Source organism: Acanthochromis polyacanthus, chromosome 2 (genome assembly GCF_021347895.1).
Source record: "Acanthochromis polyacanthus isolate Apoly-LR-REF ecotype Palm Island chromosome 2, KAUST_Apoly_ChrSc, whole genome shotgun sequence".
Lineage (NCBI taxonomy): Eukaryota > Metazoa > Chordata > Actinopteri > Pomacentridae > Acanthochromis > Acanthochromis polyacanthus.
The window spans coordinates 41540719-41562214 of record NC_067114.1 but is presented as its reverse complement, the minus strand read 5'-3'; the positions used below and the strand labels follow the sequence as shown (position 1 = coordinate 41562214).

The 21496-nt window shown below is 38.8% G+C and overlaps 1 protein-coding gene across 1 annotated transcript in view; it reads right to left on the bottom strand.

Annotated features, from left to right (window-relative positions):
* The window catches only part of LOC110956505 (C-myc promoter-binding protein-like), a 118719-nt gene that overhangs the window by 38645 nt on the left and 58578 nt on the right, over positions 1-21496 (bottom strand). Inside the window, 6 exon segments of the mRNA XM_051944946.1 lie at positions 3601-3729; positions 5238-5444; positions 5871-6003; positions 8198-8331; positions 15887-15925; positions 17428-17573. Coding sequence (XP_051800906.1) covers positions 3601-3729; positions 5238-5444; positions 5871-6003; positions 8198-8331; positions 15887-15925; positions 17428-17573 — 788 coding nt within the window.

The window sequence follows — 21496 nt, the reverse complement described above, 5'->3', positions numbered from 1 at the left end:
AGTACACATACATACATTATGGGACTCTAATGTGTCGATTTTGCACTGTGGTGTTTGTAGAGAAAACAATCAAACCAGCCGTTTGCTGCAGAACTGAGCTACAGAGGCCACCGCTCTTCTCTTTCCTTTAGTATTTTTAATTTCTACTAAGCAACAAACCTCTGTTAGATTTATTGCTCATTCTAAGCTTGATTAAAACCTAATATTTATCAAACTCACTTTTGCTCGACTAACCTCGCCATGAAGCTCAGATCGGCCTCCTGTTGTGCAGAATGCTTATTTACAAAAACATACCACTGATAATGGAGAATGATCGTGTGGTTTTTCTGAGCCGCCGAGGCCAAAACCCAACATTCACGAAAACAGATGTTGTTCAAAGTTCACTGCTGTGATGTTAAAGCCCAAAACTCTCCCGGACAGAGTCTGTCACGATTTATGGCCCTCTCAGACGGCACCGGTCACAGCATAGCGTGCAGCAGTCAAAGTTCAGATTAGGTGAATTCTGATTGTTTAACGCTGAGACGAATATCCACACAGCCAACAGGAACGAAGCGTCCAGCCAGGCAGAGGAGAGAAAATGGAGGAAAAACTGATGTATGTTTGAATTTTCTCAATTATGTGACACATGTTTGCTTTAAACAGAGACTTTAGGAGGAAAACCTGACCTTGGATTTCTATTCAAGTTCACCTGTCAGGTATGTTTTCACCTCTTTATACACAGTCGATGGTTTTAACAGTCAGATAGCTTGTTGTAGACAGACAACATGTGTAAACAGGGCTTTCCTAAATAAAGTAATGATACAAGGAGGTATAATTTTTATTGATTTAGTGATGTCCCACCAGAACCCAGCGACAAGCACAGCTCATGTCACATTGTGTCTAAAAAGGGCCTTTAATGATGTCGCTGTGTTGTTGTTTACCATTGGTCTGGTTTTCTACTGTTTTTACCATCAATGCAACAAACTGTGTACAATTCTACACAACAGTCTGATATCTGGTCTGTGTTTTCAGCAGTGCTCTCCAGTCGTGTCTCCTGATGGCCTTTTATGTCAACTGAATGTCACTTTTTGATTCTTTCCTTGTAGAACTTGAACTGAACCGTGAGATCACACGGCGCCTCGCCTCCAGTGCTGATCTGCACGGAATATATATATATTTTATATATTTAAAGCGCAAACAACAGAAAGCTTCAGATCACTGTGAACTCCCTGTGCTGCGAGGCAACAAGGTCACTTTAGTTACACTTTTTAAAATAAGTTTTACTTTCGTTACAGTTTCAGGAAGAGTTTTCTTTTCTGTTTAGTTTTGCGGCGCTACTGCTCACTAGTAATTCAGCTGTTGTTTCTTTGTATTGAAACAGGAGTTATTTTAATTATTTGGATCCATTTTAGGTGCAACTGAAGGCCATAGGACTAACAGGGAATGAGCACATGGGTGGATATACTTAAACAATTCGTAAAAAAAGTTTCAGAATTTTCAGAAAGGTAAACTTTAACATATTCTATATTCATTACACATGAAGTGAAAAATTTCAAACTTATTTTGCTTTAAATTTGATGATTATGGTTTATACTTCATTAAAATCAGAAATATAGTCTCTCAAATTATTAGGATACTTCCTAAGATCAATCAAAAAGGATTACAGTACAGAAATGTCTACCTTCTGAAAAGTATCTTTATTTAAATACTTAATACCTGGTTGTGGATCTTTTACTACGAATTACTGCATGAAATATTGGAGTCAAATTGAAAAATTTGAGTTACAGTGTTTTAGAATCTTTAGTGATAATTATCAAAATTAAACTAGTAAACTGCTTGAAACACTTTACATATAATGAGTCTAGGATATAGGAAATTGTAACATTCTTAAATAACTGATGGAAAATATTTAACCAGTTAACCAAAAGAAATCTCGAAATTAAATATTTTAATATTTTGAGCTACATTTTTCTACATTTTTTTGAGCTTTAGATCATAATAATCAAAATGAAATGAGAAAAATGCTTGAAACATTTTGCTCGTCACATAATTAGTCTAGAACTTCTTAAATTTTTGCTTTCCTAAATAATTGATGGACAATATTGAACCAGCAAACTCGAAATAACAGAATTTAATATATTGCAATACGTTTTCCAACTTTTTTTTTTTAGCTGTAGGTAATAATTAACAATAAATGCTGATGAACTAGTGGAAATTCATAAACTCAGACTGACATGTTTTAATATTTTGAGCTGTGGGTTATAATTTTTAAAATTAAACTAGAAAACGGTTGAAACATTTTTACTTTGCATGTTATGAATCTAGAATAGAAAACATTTTCACTTTCTACAAAATATGATGGAAAACACAAAACTCTTCCCATGATATTGTAATTCAATGAGATGCACTGGACTTTGAAGACGTAAAAATATACTGAAAGGAAAAAAAACCTGCAGCTGCAGTAAAAACAGAATTTGTGTCCATGTAAGAATCAGCCACCTTGTGCCTTCAAACCTGCCATTTCTAAAATGAAATAAAACCCTCCGAGGTGTCAAAACACACCGGAGTAACCTTTACTGCGGCCTTGTCTCCTGACAGGCTGCTCCCACATCAGCCAATTTGCTTTTATGCTGCCTGGATGGCCGGATCAGGGACAGGTTGCGATGATAACAGAGCTGCGATTCATCCTGACACCTGGGTGAGATCACATGCAGTGTCCAACAACCTTGGGGGTAAACTGCAAATGTCACCGATGTTTCTTTTTTTTTAATGTCTGTGGAGGCATTTCTGTGATGAAGCGTCTCTGCCTCATTAGTGCCAACCGGAGGGAAATGAATGTTAAGGATTGAACACAGTGGTGCGATAATTTGGATGCAATTATTTTTGCGGTTATTGTGAATCATGAATAACCAATCAACATCAACGCTGCAATCAGTCATCATCACCCACGATCCTGAGCTGCAATTATCCAACATGTGGCTGAACCTTTGGAGAAACTGCACCGAATCAGAGGCTCTAGATGTCACTTAGAGGTCATTTTACGTAAAGCAAAGACGTTGTGGGTTATAAGAGCAACAAAACAACACTACTTTTTTAATATTCCTGCAGTATTTTTCAATTCTTCTCTTCAACTTGATCAATTTTTTCAACAATTTCTAACATGACACCTGCAAAAACCTTCTGCTGCACAAGTTCATGGCAGGTTTTTCCTATAGCGGCCTGCCTCATTTGTACAGCAGCCAATTCCCTCACTGTGTCTGCGTGTTCATCCATCATCGCTGACAGAAACTGAGCATCTCACGGCACAGCGTTCCCAGAGATGTGCTTTTGGCTGGCATGGATGTGTTCATACAAACTTGTAGCTGAATAAGCAGAACATAAATAAGAAGGACAGCAAACCCAGGAAACAGGGACGCACTGGCATGTCCCAGTACTCATATATTCTTATTATTATCGGTGTGAGACGCTGCAGTGGGTATCAACAAGCTGAACCCATCATTCAGTGATTGTGTAAACAAGTAAAGGTGTTTTTGTGATGCTTTTATGATATAAATAAAAAACCCTGGTAGATTATCAAACAGCTTCTGGTTATATTTTTAGTAATAGAGGCGAGTGTTATACCTTGTTGTAGTAGCCGTAGGTGATGGCGTTGGGGTGAACTCCAGCCTTCTTCATCTCAAAGAGGACCCTGACAGCCAGGACAGGTTGACCGTACTGTCCACACAGCTGCATCAGAACCCGGTAACACACCTACAAATGCACATGTATGGATGTTTAGGCAGAAAGACGGTAACATCAGAAAACTACAGCAACGTATTGATGCCACACCAGAAAAAGGAAAAGGGAGAAGTATCATGCAATATCATAAAAAGTTTTTGCTTAAACCAAGATTTTGTCGTGTTGTAGCAAGATATTTTCATGTTTTTACAACTTATGTGATGTGAAAGCCATGTCTGCATAACAAAACGGTGTGTGAAGAATGGATGAATGGAGGAAAATGGTTCATTTACAAGATGTGATTAATTCTCTGAATCCCACAACTTGCTGACAATAATAAAAGGCATGTTTTGTTTTAAATCTGCAAAATGACAGAATTTAACAGAGCAAAAAACCGTAAAAACAGGGAGTCATTGGATTTTCTAACGGTCCTTGAACTTATCATGTGTGATTATTGGTTTTATCTGGAAAATAATCTATGTCTAAGCTTAGAATTGTGATATTTTATTAAAACCACCTTTAAAATGTCGACAAAAAAATCTCCTAAAAATATATATTTTCCACAAAACTGTTTCTGTAAAAAACTAAAAATTCTCCGCTCCTCATCGCAACGGAGAAGCCACAACCGACTCATCTGTGACCCACAATCATTTCATAAAAATTCAGATTTTGACTGAACTGGGCTGAAGTGCAGGCTTGCAGAACAAATAAGAGACAAATATGTCAACAGATATAAAATTCTACTTGTCACATATAATATATAGTATGGAGATTTACTACTTTTTCTTCGTATTGGTGACATCTGTGGACAAAAATGTTAAACATGTTGATTTCATTTTTTTTTCTTTTTTTGTAAAATAATCAGAAATTCAACATTTGTTTTGTCTTAGTTTATTATTCATGGTATTCTAACTGTGTTGTTCTGCACAGAAAACATGCCTGAGTTGTCTCTACATCCAGCCACGGCTGTGCTGTTTCCATAGAGGTGCAGATTAAGATTCTCTGTTATTGAACACAGTAGCTGATATTATCATGTATCCATGGAGCCTTCAGAGCCTCCAGCACTGAGAAATGATGCTTCCTCCAGAGACTCATTCTTCTTTCTGTGCCGCCTCTTGCATTTTAAAATCCTTCTTTGTGTACGCATAATTATCACAAAATCATCCACAATAGAATCTCACCATGTCTCAAACCAAGCATGAGGTAGAGCTAAATAAATCTTGTAAATGAGCCAAATTTTTCAACATATACATTCTCTGCACAACATTTCCTCATCTAAACATGACATTTTACATTATAACAAGATAAGTAATATAGTGTTTATTGTTGTCATAATGGCGTGAAAACATCTTAATAAATTATCAAAAACATCTTGTCATCACAACTAATTTGCATGTTATGATATTAATCTGTTTTTCTGGTGTGGAGTCAATATGTTGATGATAAAAAACAGACCCTGGTTGCTGAAACAAGCACCTAGGTACATCAACTTTGTCAAAGCTCATACTGTGCCAGGTATTTTTGAGGAGCCACGACTGTACCTCATCAGGGGGCTGCAGCTTCTTCACCTGCATCTTCCTGAGGACATCGTAGGCTGTGCGAAGCGCCCGAACCTTGGAGTGACAAACCTTGACATATGCTGGCAGACAGATGAACCACAGACCATAGCAGTGACGGAGGAGGCACTTGGACCACAGCTGAGGGATGGACGAGTACTTCTTGGCGATCTTCTGGGCTGATTTGATCTCCTGTTGGCGACAAAAAAGGAAAAGTAGTTTTTAAATGCGCAATTCAGGCTTGAGGATGTGTCAAACCCTCATAGGAAATAATAAATATCTGCTGGCAAATCAAAATCCCCATCACCATCTCTCTGGAGAATGATTTCAAAGTATTACAAAAAGAAAAGTTCTAGTTGCATTTTTATGTGTGGATTTGTTAAAGTAGCTCTGCATATGCTTAACTTCCACTTGTAAGACTCAAAAATTGACTCTCTTGACTCATTTAATTAGAGAGTAATTTTCTTTGTCACCAGCTTTTTGTGCAGTTTTAAATATTTTACTTTTTACTGCAGGCTTTGTGAGACCTTTTGTTCTCATTTGAGGCTTCAGCTCAGCACTTAACTAAATAAATCTATAACTGACAGTGTGACAGCAGTGAGTTACTGTTGCTCTGACCTGCTTAGTGCGTCTGAACATGGGGGCAGGGCTGGTGGGGCAGCTGTGCCTGGCAGCGAGGCGGGATGAAGGGGTCCGCAGACCCTCCACCGGGTCAAACAGGTCAAGGCTCAACACTGGAAAACCATCGTACCTGATGAAGAACAGCATGCACACGTGAAAGACAGAGGCAGCACAGTTTCACTATCTGTGCTCCAACACACGACTAAAACATCCCTTTTCTTAATATTTACATGGATACTAAGTGGGTCGTAAAGTCTTACAGTCACTTTTCAAATGCTTCAGTTGTTTCACCTCATGAGGATTCAACCAGCACAGAGAAAATAAGTATATTGGGAAAAATTGAACATAAAATGATTGTATCCAGGAGTACAGTGACATTAATATGGCTTTTTTGGAATTGTCTTCACAGAGAGCTGTAAAAATATCTGGAGAGCTGCTGGTCATTATAGATTACTGGAGCTTAACTTAAGTGGTTGTGAAAAAAATCTCTCGGCGTAAATTATTCAGAGTGAATCATAACCGCAGAATACAAATCCCACATATACTGATCCACACAGTCCAGCAGCAGAGTTCAGTCTGTAGTCATCCCACTCAGAGAGCTGGACTCCTGCTGGTTCTCAATCAGCAATTCCAAGAAAAAAAATTAAACAACTTTCAACTCAATTTACTGTTTGGATTTTTCAATTTCATCCTGCTGTTAGATGTGAGTCCTGTCTCCAGTTATTCTTACTGAGGATGTCAAACAGGACGACGGTTCTCGACAGAACAGTAATAGTTCTGTAGCATTTACAAATATCAAATCTTTTAACCCCAAACCCTGCTGGCAGGTTTCAGAGGCATATCGTTTTAGAAACCTTTAAAAATTCCACAACTTATCAGTGTCAGAAACTGTGAAAACAGAAACTTTTTATGTTAAACGTGTGGCGTGCAGTTCCGTCAGAATAAACAACAAACTCTAAGTTTAAAATTGTGATATTATTAATATTACTGTTGTTATTCTACATGTCTCATAGAGAAATTCCTCAAAAAAATTGCATCTGCACCAGATCCTATAAAAACAGAAAATACTGCACTCCTTGGCTCAATGTAGAAGCCATTTTGGATTCAATTCAAATGCAGGTTGAGTTTTGACAAAACTGAGGAGATAACAAGGGAAACTGGGAAGAAAATAAAACATACTTGAACAACAAAATGAATGCAGGATGACTCAGAAACAACTGATGGTTGTTAAACTAATCATCTGTAACACATTGTTTTCTCAGGAAAAGAAAATATCAGCTTGAAATCAGACTATTTCATGACTTTAAAATTCACTTTATCTACTTGCATTTTTTTAAATGCCTCAAAAAAAATATTGGCTTCAACCAGATCCCGTTAAAACTAAAAAAAATTGTGCTCCTTCCCACAACTGAGAAGCCAGAAGTGACTCAGCTGTGACCAACAGTCATGTGAGAAAAATTCAGTGATTTTTCATTTGAGCTGCATTTACACAGAGTCAAGGGGACATGAGATGATGAGGAAAATTAAATATGCCTGATCAAAAATTGTGTACAGATGTGCAAGCTGTTGGAAGATGCATTCAGCATGGTGAAATATCTTTCTAGAGTTGATGTGTAGAGTGTGAAAAACATCGACTTAATCCAATGTTATTCATATAGCGTTCATTCACAATACGTCTCATAATGCTTCATATATAGTAAGGTACAGATTTTAAACACACCCAACAAACCCAAACTTTTCATTGGATTCCATTTGAAGAAACACTCAGTGACAGTGCAACAGGAAAAAGCTCTCATTTACCCTTGAAGGACAGGAAAAAAAATACAAAAACAGACCCAGGTGAGTGTAAGGAGGAGGAGGTGGGAGAGGTGTTCTAGTTTGTAAAAGTTGCAAAAATGTAAACAGATCTGGTCAGATAACATGATCATAACACTCAGAGGCAAAACCAAAAACTGTGTGCCACATGGAAAAATAATGTACATATTGATCCCAGTTTTTTAATTTTTGTAAAAATGGCATCTTCATCATCATCATTTTATTGTTTTAAGTGCATATTTCAATAAAACATGAGTCCATGGTGAGTAAAAAATGTGACGGGAGCAATGAAGACACTCAGAAACCTGCTTGAAGGTCAGAAGGTTAAAACTGACCAATTTCACTTTGTGATTAAAAAGCTTGAGCGTGTGAGTGATTCCAGCACTGATTTAGTTGTATTCTGTTATTTCTGGTATGACAGGCAGGTTGGTTACAAAGAAATAAAAAGCACAAAAACACCAACTCCACCGTGTGAAATGAAATAGCAGTTGCATGAAGACAGCTTTTACCTGTAGCACAGTGGATATTCCTCCCCGTCGGGCAGCGGAGGCAGCTCTGGAGGTGTGATGAAGACTGTGTGCTCGCTGCGCTGGGATTCATCAATCTCTATCAGCCTGGTCTCCTCCAGCCTGTCACCGTCCACCTGCAGAACAAAACATGAACAGAGCTGACTGGGTGTTGGTACCGTGACCCTTCATCTATCACTGCTGATGGACACAAGGGGGGGGTTTCCCCAGTGGGCAGGTGAGAACTTCCACACAGATCTTGACATTATGCCCTGCAATAAATATTTCAGTGTTTGTAGAAGTAGGTTTAAGTGAGGCAGAGGCAGACTGACTTTTGAAAAACATTCTTTTTTTTTAAATTTCAAAACAGCTTTGTAGCTGTCATCCTGATAGCAGGATTTCTATATAATGTGTATCTGGAAGAGCAGAGGGAGAATGACAGCAGGTGACCTAGATTCCCCGAGTGAACATGTTCCTCTTTGCTTTCTTTATTTCTTTCCTTTTTTTAACACTCACTCTACCTCTCTGCAGCCTCTTGTCACCACACTCAAAGCTGACATTAGCCTGTGCAAGTCAGTTTCATTTCCCTCCTTTACTGTGGGGCTGCACGGTGACGTAGTGGTCAGCACTCTCGCCTTGCAGCAAGAAGATCCCCGGTTCAAATCCCAGCCTTTCTGCATGGAGTTTGCATGTTCTCCCTGTGCATGCGTGGGTTTTCTCCGGGTACTTCGGCTTCCTCCCACAGTCCAAAAATATGCTGAGGTAAATTGATTACTCTAAATTGTCCGTAGGTATAAATGTGAGTGTGATTGTTTGTCTGTACATGTAGCCCTGTGACAGACTGGCGACCTGTCCAGGGTGTCCCCTGCCTTCACCCGAGTCAGCTGGGATAGGCTCCAGCACCCCCCCCCCGACCCTAATGAGGATAAAGCGGTGTATAGAGAATGGATGGTCTCTTATTGTGCAACGTGTTGTTAAAACCATCACACACAAATCAGCCATAACATTAAAACCACCTTCCTCATACAAGATGGTAACAGCAGATCCTCTAAGACCTGGAAGCTGCGAAGTGGAGCCAATTTGTTTATCTAATTCGGTGCTTTTGTATTGAGATCTGGGCATCTCAAAAAATGTCCATCCTTGGACAACGTTTGGTACTAATCACTGTAAACCCAGAAAACACCCAAAAACAGCTGCACGTTTGACACCCTACGACAGAAACTAAATTTAGGTGCTTGTATCCTCGATTTTATTCTTTCAAGCAGAGCTTACAACCACAGGAGAGGGTTGGAACATGGATCGATCGATGAATTCGAAGTTGTAAATTGCTGTTAACGCTGCACCAATCTTCAATCTGCATCTTCTTACTCTCCATTTTATCATTATCGGGAAGCGAGACATACTTAACTTCCTTTACTGGAGGCAGTAACTACCCCCAATTGAGAGGAATCCACTGTTTTCCACAGCCTCAGACAGTGAGGCACTGACTACACACTCCCAACTTTCTCCAAACCCAAGCTCAGACATCCAACATAACGCTCAGTAGTTTTCTTAAACTTGACAAACCCGCTACTACTCCTCGTGAAGGCTCAACCAAAATAAATGAAAGTCAGACTGGCAGAGAGCCCCTCTGAGGATTAACTGACCTCAGATTCAAACTCTTGTTGTGGTCTGTGCCTTTGCAAAAGTGCGAGTAAGTCACAGGCTTTGACTGACATTTAAGTGAAAGACGAAGAAGATTTATACCACCAAAACGCATGAATCGATAGGTCAACTGTTCAGAGAGAGTGTGTCGACTCTGTAAATCTAAATCTGCACCTCAAGGGAGCTGGCGTAGTCTGAGCAGCAAGTTCATTCTGCTGCGGATACTTTCAAAAAGAATCCATAAAACCTTTATTTCTACGGAGATTAATTAGAATGGCATTGTGTTAACGTATTCACCAGCAGCGTTTGTGTTTAAAAGGTTTCAAGACCAGCTCAGTAATTTAACACCAGGCTTGGATGACCATTTGATTTATAAATCCCACCCAGTCATCACAGCATTACAGCAGTGTGCTTTGAGTGTAAATTGGCAGTGGAGAATTTCTTGTGCGAATAAAATCCCCTGCAGTCAGTCAGTAGGAGTTTGATACACGACAGGTGCATTAAATTACAGCAAAGAGTTTCTGTGAGTGTATCTCCAGCAGGAACCCTCTATCCTGGAGCTGACAGTTTATAGCTGCTCACTGGTGGGGAAAAGTGCTCTGACTTTTCATAAAAGATGCCAGAAAAAAAAAAAATCCAGGAGGCGAAAAGAAATGATAGCGAGCACAATGGACGTCAGCTATCATTTCCATCAGTGACAAGGGGACTTCCAGTGCAGAGTCGTGTTAGTGGAGCAGACAGATAAGACTTAAAGTGAATCTTACAGCAGGAAGTCTGAGCTTCATGGTGGATATAAAAAAATCAACAGCCATAAATTGAGAAGTATTTAATGACAGGCTGTAGAGCTGCAGGCAGTGATTTTATTAATGTCGGATGAAATGAAGGTGAAGCACTTGCTCAAAGTTCATAATTTAGCCTAGTTAGTCTGATGGTGATTAAAGTTTGATATCCGCCTCAGTCAAAGCAGTGAAGTGTGGAAGTGTCTGTTCTTTCGTGCAGACTCAAAAAAAAAGATTTCATTCTTCCTCTTTTGCATAATAACGCACATCAAAGACGAACATAATGTCCTGTGATGTTTCTCTGAGCACATTTTAAAGCACAAAGCTAAAAGTATGATGACATACGAGCAGCGGTGTGACGTGCAGCATGTGCAGGGTGTCTGCAATCATCCACAGATAAGGTGAAGGTGGGAGGGTTGGAAACGCTGCTGGAAGGAGTCAGATGAGGTGATTCAGGCATCTAATCAGAAAACCTTCCAGGCATGTTGAATCCCAATACCATTCTCCACACACTCAGGAAGTGTTTGACGGTTTAGGGCTGTTCCACTGTGAAGTACAGGGCTCTCATATGGGCTGTTTGATGATATTATGCACCATTTCTGTAAGACCTTTCTGAGGAACTTGTCCGTAGTTAATAACCACATTGGTGTCATATAAAAGTGGTATCCTACCTGCCACAAAATATACACAAACCAAAGTTATCTGTCAGAGCATCTGGCTGCTTGCCTGTGAGGTCATTTATTGCATTTGCTGGTTTGTCAAGTTGTTTGTATTTTCAGTCAAACGTCCACGTAAGAGTTAAAGGTGGTCGTAGCGTTCCTGACTTTTAGTGGTTTGCTAAAATGTACAAACACTTTAATGTCACAATCAGGAAGCGATTAACTGAGCAGAAGATCAAACTGTGAAAGAAACATAATGGTGATGCATCATTTCAAAGTAAAGTCTGCTAGCACAATAACGAGTGTCTATGTTTCTAGGAGCTGTGACATCAGTAAAGGCCTTAGAGTGGCGATTAGCTCCTCTTATATTGTCTGGGAACACTTTGTTATTTACCAGAAAGTGGAAAAAGACAGTGTGTGGGATGTCTGGATGGGCAAGCTCCAAAAATGGCAGAATATGTATGTGAATGTATTAAAACAGTATCTAACCTACGTGACGTTAACTCATTTTTTACAACTAATCTATTGGTTTGATGCTGAGGATCTCCTGAACCCTTGGCAGGATCCTGATTTAAGGATATAAAGGCTAAAGTCTAAGTCAAATTAGGAAAATTAATAAAGGTAAGCTCACCACCCTAGCTAAAATTTCGATGTTTTGTTTTTCAAAACAATACTTGATTGATCTGGAGTGCATTCACTGATGATGATCAGCGATTTTCCTGCACTGAGAAATTTTTGACACTGACTCATGTCATGTCATTTCATTCTAATGAAGCATTTTCAAGCAAAGTTAGCATTCATAATTTTAAATCATTTAATAACCAATTGTTGGCAGCCTTGTTTATTATTAATAATAATAATAATAATAATAATAATAATAATCTGTAACACAAAATGAGCATAGTAGACATCATTATATGTCCTGATAGCAGTCACATCACTAATATGACAGCGTATGCACTTGATATGGGCCATTTGTCTGACATGATCAATTAGCCACTGCAATGACATGATATCGATTTAAGTGCTTCTACCTGCTGAAAACTTATGGTCATTTAGCACCAGAGAAGACTTTCTCGTAATTATACTTTATTTGCTTAATATCCACGTTGCTTTCTGCTTGCTCATACGACCTATATTTGGAGTGACCGTCTACTCTGGTTGCTATGGTATCAAACAGTGAGAGGCTCCATCTGGTGGAACAACCAGGAACTACAGTTAATCTACAATACATTTTCTGACATGCATGACTTTTGCTTTATTGGATAATATATTTGTAATCGGTTAATATATTCCAGCAATTGATCGATTAATCGTTAATAGTTAACATCCTACTACAAAGGTGGGTACTGTGGCGAACGTTATTTTACAATTTATGTCGTGTTGTACCCAAGCACTGTTATCTAACCATGCCAATTTCATCCTGTAGAGGGAGTCTATTCCAGGTGACGCCCTGGACAGATCATCAGATAATCGCAAAGCTAAAACAAAAAGAAAACCTGACAACTACGCAAACAGACAATTTAAAATCACCAATTAACCTACCACGCATGTCTTTAACTGTGTTAGGAGAAAATCCACAAAAGCAAAGGAAGAAACTAAAAGAACTAAAACTCAAATTAGGGCTACTCATTTTTAGACATTTAAATGTAGAAATGTTACATATCATAGCTTGAGGCTAAACTAATAAAACATCCAGCATATACATCAGGGACTGTTGAAACACAGGTATTTCTTAACTCCCACATGCACAAACGTCATGTAATTTATACCTTTGGATATACAAGTAAGGTGTTATTGTTTTTAAATGCGATGCAGCCCACACTGCTCCATGGAGACTGAAGTTGGCTGTGATAATGAAGGAGCAATTTGTCTGACAAGTAGGTCCTCCATCAGTTCAGACTTTAGAAAAAAGAACAGACAGGTGAGATGAGAAGGTCTGGTCTACATCTCACAAAGAACATTGAGTTAATCTGGATCAGCCAAGAAGCTTTCGAAGGGACTGAGCGCACAGGAGTGTGCTGAGTGACTGCAGATTAACTTACAGAGATAGAAACAACAGTGGTTTCATTATACCTTTAGGTTATCCAGCCTCCTCCCTAATATATTCAGCCAAGAACAGTCCAGCACATCACCCCCCAGAACACCATAACTCACTGACACTTTGTTTTTGTGCAGATTAAAAGAAATGTAGTTGCTTTTGCACACAGCCAAACTTAGCTGGCCGACATATGTACGGTGGAGACATGAGAGCGATACGGATCCTCTCATCTACTGTAACTCCCTGCAAGAGAGAGACCAAGTTTATTTTCCAAAATGTCAAACAAATCCTTGAAATGTACACTCCCTGATTCTGATACGGCACAAAATGGACGCCCCCGGACCCAAAATGTTCTCTCAGTTCATATTTGACATTTTGGAATTCAGCTGTCAACTTGAGTTCAGTCTCAAACATCAGTGAGTTGGCAGGAAACTTTGGCTTGAGGAGACACTGCTGGGAGTGTGTGTTTAAAGATACAATTTAAAACCAAAATGTAAACTAACTACAGCGCTACCACAATCTCTTTAAACAGTATCAAATTTAACTGACAAGTATTTTAATTGGTGGTCTTACCATAAACAACAATAAACCAGATCCCTGGCAGACATATCAGTCTGCTCATATTAGCTTACATATATTACCATATATGTAGTCGGATATGAAAATAAAATGAAGAAAAGGCTAAATAAAGATGGATATTTATTAATGGTGTTGTCACAGAGTTTTTCCAGCAGAGCAGCTTACACTTTTAATTGCTCACGACATTCTCAGCAGTGTCTGCAGCGCATGTAGCAGAGCATTCATGACACTATGCAGATGTTGGTGTGGAGCCAAGCAGTGTCTTCATTGTTTGTACCATAGTTAGAGGTGCAGAGCAAAGCGGTGTCTACATGCTTAGTTGGTAACTAGCCAATAAACCGAGGAAGGAAAAGCAATGAAGTTATCATTCTCCCAGTTCAGTTAAACTAGAATATATATAAAATATAAGATACTGGAGCTATAATTATCAAAAATAAAATAAAAAAGCCTTGAATCATTTGAGTTAAGTGCAATGAATATAAAATATACAACATTTTTTTAATTAAAGTACAAAAACTAACTTTGAACAATGTTCTACTTTTTTGAAATGCTTTACTATATAAATATGGAATAAATTAATGAGATGGATGGATGGATGGATGGATGGATGGATGGATGGATGGATGGATGGATGGATGGATGGATGGATGGATACAGCATTTTTTCTATAATAATTTTACGCATATCTTGTAAGAATTTTGTCTTGTCATTGAAGAGTCTTGTGAAACAGTCACATTGTGTTTTACAGCCCATACTGTGTAAGCATGTGACGAATAAAGGTCTTGAATTATAGTTTTGATTCCTTTATATAGAATCCTACAATTGTTTGTGCTTTTACAGCTTTTAATTAACAGAATCATATCTAATTTACATGATTATGTAGTTGTCGTTTCATGTCCTTGCAGGATTTAATTAGTTTTGTTGCTACAACGGACTTCTTTCCCTCGGGGATCAATACATTTTAGCCTTATCTTTGTGTATGGGCCGGCTGCTGTGTGTGTGTGGGCTGAGTGGTGCGCTGTGTGTTCCCTCTGAGAGAAAAGATAATGTAATCCAGCCACAGTGCAGAAAGACAGCTGGAGGATTTAATCGCGCGTAGAAGTGACGCACAGAGAGCGTTCGGAGACCAGAGACCCACTGCAGGTCTGGGAACTCAGACAGAGGAGGATGTGGATGGTGGCCTCTGGATTCACATCCACTATGTCTCAATTACAGCCACAACACACACAGACACACACACACACAGACACACATACACAACCCAAGGACGGCCAAGTCTATTTCAGTCGGTTATAAATGTCACCTGTGAAAACCAGTGACCCACAGACGTGACTTGGGAAACGAGTGGCTGCGTGGACTTCAAGACTGCAAACACAAAATTTTACTTTCACCTCACAGGCTGATAGACAAACACAACCCCGTGTGCTCATGAGGTCAAGCTACTCAAAATGCTCCCAGCGGAGTAAAGAAGACCCACCAAGTGCCTCTCCACGGCCTCACATTGTCTCACTGGAAGACATGAGCCCAGGGGATTATTAAAAAAAAAAAACTTCAGGCTCAGTTAGTGCTCCAGAAATCACTGAAGCGCTGAAAGCCCTTACTCACTAGACCTATGAAAAATTGAGGACAGAAATCTTTGCAGAAAACTGTGCACATGGATTTTCTATAAAGTGGTACCTTCACTATCTCAGAACAACCTGCTGGGGCAGCAAATCTGCCGTGAATGGTGGATACTCCAATACTCATTAAAAATAGAGAAAGTCTGGAAATTGATACAACTCGGTCCACAAAGAATTTAAACTGCACAACGAGAGGGACGTCCAAAGGAATGCTACCTGCTTCTAGGAGCTGAAGAGACCAGCGCCGTCTCCTTTACAACCTGTTTCTATTCAGAGTAAGTTTGTTGATTGCAGGGACGGTGCATCATGCAACAAATCCCCCATCTAGAAGCAAATCTACCAAGAACAGGCGAGAATAATAACAGACTTACCTTGCCTCCCTTATCAGCGCTCCGTTCTGAATTGTAAAGCTGCTCACAAGTGGAGGCAGGAAGGAAAAGAGAAAGAGACACTCAAGGAATTGGAAGCAGAAAGGAGAGATTTGGCTGAAGACAAGGTGAAGTTAAGGCAGCAGAGACTGGAGACTACTAATACTAACATAAGCAAGACACTGATGAGGTCTGCTGAGCAAAACAAACAGCTCCAAAACAAGGAAAAACTCAGCAAACACAAAATTAATGAATGGCCAAAGGTGAAAAAGTGTTTTCTAATTCATTTTTGGCAAGAAGTTTACTTTCAAAGTGTCAAAAATTAACATGTAGACTGTAAACAATGAACAGTTTTAACTGTAACTTGAATAATTCACTGTTCACTCTTTGGTAAATCACAGATAATATTTAGCACAATCACAGATAAAGTATTAATTTACATATTAACCATTAAAAAAACTGGTCACACTTTACATAACATCCACATAAAAAAAAATCTGTGTTTTTATAAATGATTGTTCATTCATTTACAATGTGTAGACGTTAAATTTGTATGTGAATCAGAAAAAAAAACACATTATTTTAAAGTATTATTTGAAAAAACTTTTTTTAGTATATTAAGGACTGAAATTGTACAATAATTTACTTCATTATATATATTTATAAATAAAGGGTTACACTTCTCTGAACATATCTTTAGCACCCATAAATTACAGATGTATATTATTATATATATTTACTGGTATTTGAAAGAAGAATTGTATATATTAAACACTGAACAATTATTTTACAGATTTTCCATGTTTTGTTCAATTACAGAAAATATCTAGTAAAATCACAAGAAAGTATTAACGGTAACTGAAATGCCAACTGTCAAAAAGAGGCCAAACTGAACGTAATGTCCACATCAAACATTTGTACTTTTACAGTTAGGTTACTGCATTTAAATCTGTCAAAAAGATCACTATTTTATAACTATTTGAATTCATTATCAGCATTCTCTTCAGTTTTTAAACTAATTTTCCTGGTGCCCTTGCTGCAATTTAATGTTATTTCACATTCACTTTTGCCGTTTTGTTAAATTCCAGATAATAATCAGTGAAATCAAGACAATGTATTTTACTGATATTTGCACGAAATGGTCAATAGCAAGTACATTTTTAACTGTGATTTTACAGATTTTTATTGTTTTAGTATCTAACAAATCACAGAAAAAGCATCAATCATACGTTAGTTGTAAAAAAAAAATTAAAAGGGTCAAAACTGTACAAACAAATGTCAAAAACCTGTATTGTAATTCACTATTTCATGTGTATGTGATTGTAAAATTACACTTTTATTTTACCGATACTTTAAGTTATTTCCCATCCTTTTTCATTTTTTAATGTAACAGTGTTCCATAATTTTTTACATATTTGGTGTGGCACTTTTGCTACCAAAATTTCTCCATTGTTACGTATAGAATACTGTATGTTATAGTATTATTATATTATACTACTGTTGTTGTAGTATCATATGTATTATATGTCAAGTAAAAGGTTTACCTTGTCCACACAGTCGTCAAAGAAGGCCAAGCTGGCGTCTTTGTCGCTGACAAAAGAACATTCCTCGATAAAGCGGATGAACATCTGGGTCTTGGTCATTAGTGAGTAGAACTTCTGGTGCGAGCGATCGCGGCTCTTCAAGAACCCTGAGGACATAAATGCATTACGTTAACCTTTAAAAAATAAAAGTAACCTTCCCCAGCAGAGACAATTTATGATAGAACAGCAGGCTTATTAACAAAGTCATTTCATCTCCCAAAAAGTATGGGGAATATTTGCAAGGACAATTTAGGGACTTCTTCCAAAGGTGTGTGATTTTGTGGCTAAAGAATCCATCACTGTATAAAAGGCCGTGCACACACAGCTTCCATTTGTCTTGGTTTGGATAATGCATGCCACGGTGTTATTAGTATAATGGCCAATTTGGGATGTACAACAACGCAGTGAAGAGCTTCCTTAATAGATGCTGAAAGCAGCTTAACCGAGTAATAAGCCACTGCTGTGATGAGGCTGAGAGCAGGATGGATGGCCGCTGGCTCGCAGGACGGAGCTGGAAGCCAAATATTTCCTGCTGCTGATAAATATTTTAATCCTGACACTGGCCACTTGTAGCCTGGACCATCAGTTGATTCTGACCAAAAACTCCTCTCACTAGCTTCACTCTTTACGACTTTTTATATTATAGTCAGTACTGCCTCACACTACAGTCTAAAACATTAGGAGTGTCCAGAGGGAACAATCACATTGCAATTTAATGATTAGACCTTTTATTAATTACTATTTGCTAGTCTGACTCACCAGACTGGAGGTATAAGGCTGCCATTTCCGCCACTCATTAAACATAGATGTCTCCTTCCCTTCCACTATCTGTATATTACTGTTTTACAAAATCCCCTTTTGTACACTGAGCAACAATCTCTGAACAGCAGCCTACACTGAAAATGGAGTGTTTTAAATAAGATTTCATTCAGTAACAAAGGTCTACTTGATCCTAACGTCAATATTTTGCAGGAACTAGCGCTGTAAAACAATTGTGATTGGTTCAAAGAAACACAAACAAGCCTGAGTGTTTTTCCCCCATTATAGCAGAATGATAATGAGGTGCGGTCAGACCATTCTCCAGCACCGACAGAGTGTTTTGGAGACAGATCTGACTATCCAAGACTGGTTATTTGCCAATAAAACAACAGTGGTAAAGCATTTCAAATAAGAGCTGTTGGCTGCCTTTCTTTGTTCCGTACTGTAACTCAAATACAACCATTTAATGAAGATCAGTGGACAAGATCATGTAAAAATAGAACAGAACTTTCCAACAGGTCTTGAACCTATCATGAGTAACGTGTGGTTTGTCAGGAAAATTAAGCAAATCTAAGCATATTTTATCAGTTTATTCTACGTGCTGCTTTTAAAAATCTGCCAAAACACAGTTTGCACCAAATTCTATTAAAAAAAATTCAGATTAATTAACCACGCCTGCCTGACGTGTACGTCAGCGGGGTTACTGCATTCGCTTCGGTATCTGGCTGGCTAGGTAAGTATGTATGGGGGTGTGAGGGGGTGTATGTCCAGCCAGATATCTCTGCAAGTGCTGAAGTCAGGATGATCAAACTTGGCACTGAAGAACGGTCTAAGGTCCCCTGTTCAGTTGTGGAGTTAGAGGTCAGCAGGTCAAGGTCAAGGTCACAGGGGTCACTTAGCACCTTTCTGGCATATTGCATGCATGGGCGTGGTTCTGCCGTCTACTGAGGGCTCGTCTAGTTGGGAAGATGCGACCAACTTTCATGTGACAATAATTCTGCGACTATTTGCCTCAACTGCAGGCTGTGTTTACACAAAGCAGACAGAGGACAAGTATGGGAACAAATTATAGAAACTGACAACAAAATAAGGCATAATTGAGCTATAAAATAAATGCAGCTTGGCTCAACACATAGTATGAAGAGGAACATGTTGTCAGTAAGTTGTTGGAAGATAGATTCAGCATGGTGAAATGTCTTCCTGAAGACTTTCTGAACATCTCGCTGTACAGGTTGGAAAAATGTAAGCAGTAAATTTTTATTAGCATTAGTAACTCCTGAAAGGACTTAGAAAAACTGTGTACACATGGATTCCATTTGTTTCACTTGCTGAAAGGTGTTTCTTTTTTGTATATTATGATTTATAGCATCCTATCAGATTTTTGAGTTCTCTCTACTTCTTAGTCATGGTTGTGCTGTTTACACAGAGGCACAGGGCTTAATTTTGTAGAGAAAAAATGATCGAACAATGAGTAAAGATGTGACTGAAGCAAAAAACAAAGCAAAAAAACATCCATAAAGCACTTTGGGTTCGGTTGATTGAAAAAAATGCATCAAACTTTTGATCCAAAAGAATTATTTTTGATCCAAACAAATTACAGTATCTGAGAAATAAGGCAAAATATGTATAAAAAATGTGTAAAACAGAACACGCTGTATTGCAATTAGTGTGTTAGATGAGTCTGCACTGATAAATTAGAGAAAATGATCACCAGCTGATTAAAATATTTTATGTTTAACTATATTTAAATATCCCATAGCAATATTTACACCAGAGGCCAAGAAATACATTAACACATTTAGAGCATGTTAGGTGACAATTTTTGTATTAGCCATCAGCTCACAACCAGATGGAGATAAGAAAGCACTGCAGAAGAAAACAAATCTGTCAAGTCTCGGGTTTATTGTGACGGTAGACAGCTGTAAATATATAAATATATAATTCCACAATATCTAACTTTGCTTTCTCTGTAATGTTTGTTTATCGTCTGCCTTGCGAGTTTTTACTCTCTAAGGAGAAAAACAAGCGCAGATGCAGCCGGCATGTAAAACTGTCAAAGTCGCAGATGCTGGGGTGAAAGCACTATAATCATATCAGGGAGAAAACTGCTATTTTCAGGGAGGAAGGAGGGAAACTGAAATAATAGTCTACATGGACGCATTAACAGGTTGTGTAATTTGTTGCCGTTATGGATATCAGGTCCAACAACGGTCAGGAGTTCACGGATGATGCATGAGCTGCTACGTCTTTCCTCAGGTCGTTATGTAACGTACTGCAACCATTTGTGTTGCTGGTTCACATAACTCAGACTGGATGCGACCTTGGCTGCGGCTATCCTCCGGTGTAGCAGCCATGATATCACCCCGACTCCTCTCAGCTGTGATGTCAACCAGCTTTCACAGGCTCCCATCCAGAGGCCAAGCTCAAACCTCTGGCGCATTTCAGCAGCTGTGAGGCAAACCGACTAACCTTCAGTTTGCAAACATCCTTGAACCTCCAGCATCTTCTCCAGCCTTCCTAACCAAACGCGTTCTGTGTGTGTTTACTCGCAGGTGGGGACGGACGCTTATGAAAGCTCATGTATTAAACAACGCCATCTGTTTTTGAGGCCGGCCAGCTGCAGGGAAAGAAGGCGCGACAGATGACGTGGTGTTAGTTTATATATTCAGAGTCATTAGAGCTAATCATTCACTGTAACTGTACGCCTATGAGTCAACTGACTTCACAGTCTGAGTAATGATGAGAAAGTGGCGCAAACTGAACTTTTCTGGACAATACGATCCAACTGTACTGGTCAATGTGCTCCAACATGCCCAAAGGTTCTCAGTCACTGGCCTCCATTCTGCTGCTGCACCTTTTAAATCAGTCACTTAGGTTTAGTAAATAAAAGTCCTCCTCTCAGTCCCACGGACCTTGAGTGAGTCATGATGTAAAGAACTGGCTGCACATGAGATGTCAAGTGATTTCCAGATGCTTGCAGAAAAAAAATGAAGGCAACAACATTAGCAATGGGAACATTAGTGGGCTGGGACTGGGAATGCTGTGGTGGGAATGTAGAGCTGCACGAGAAATTATACTGCAATTCTTACTAGCCTTTATAGTGCTGCATGGAATACTAATATCACAAAGGTAATGCAACACTCTGTTGTTACAACAATCGTACTCACTAGTTTTTTGTACAGATACTTTAAGAATGTCAGAGTTATACTAGAATTTCCATTTTCTAAGTTGTTTAAATGTTTGTCAGCGTGGCAGTGTGTTTGAGCAGCGT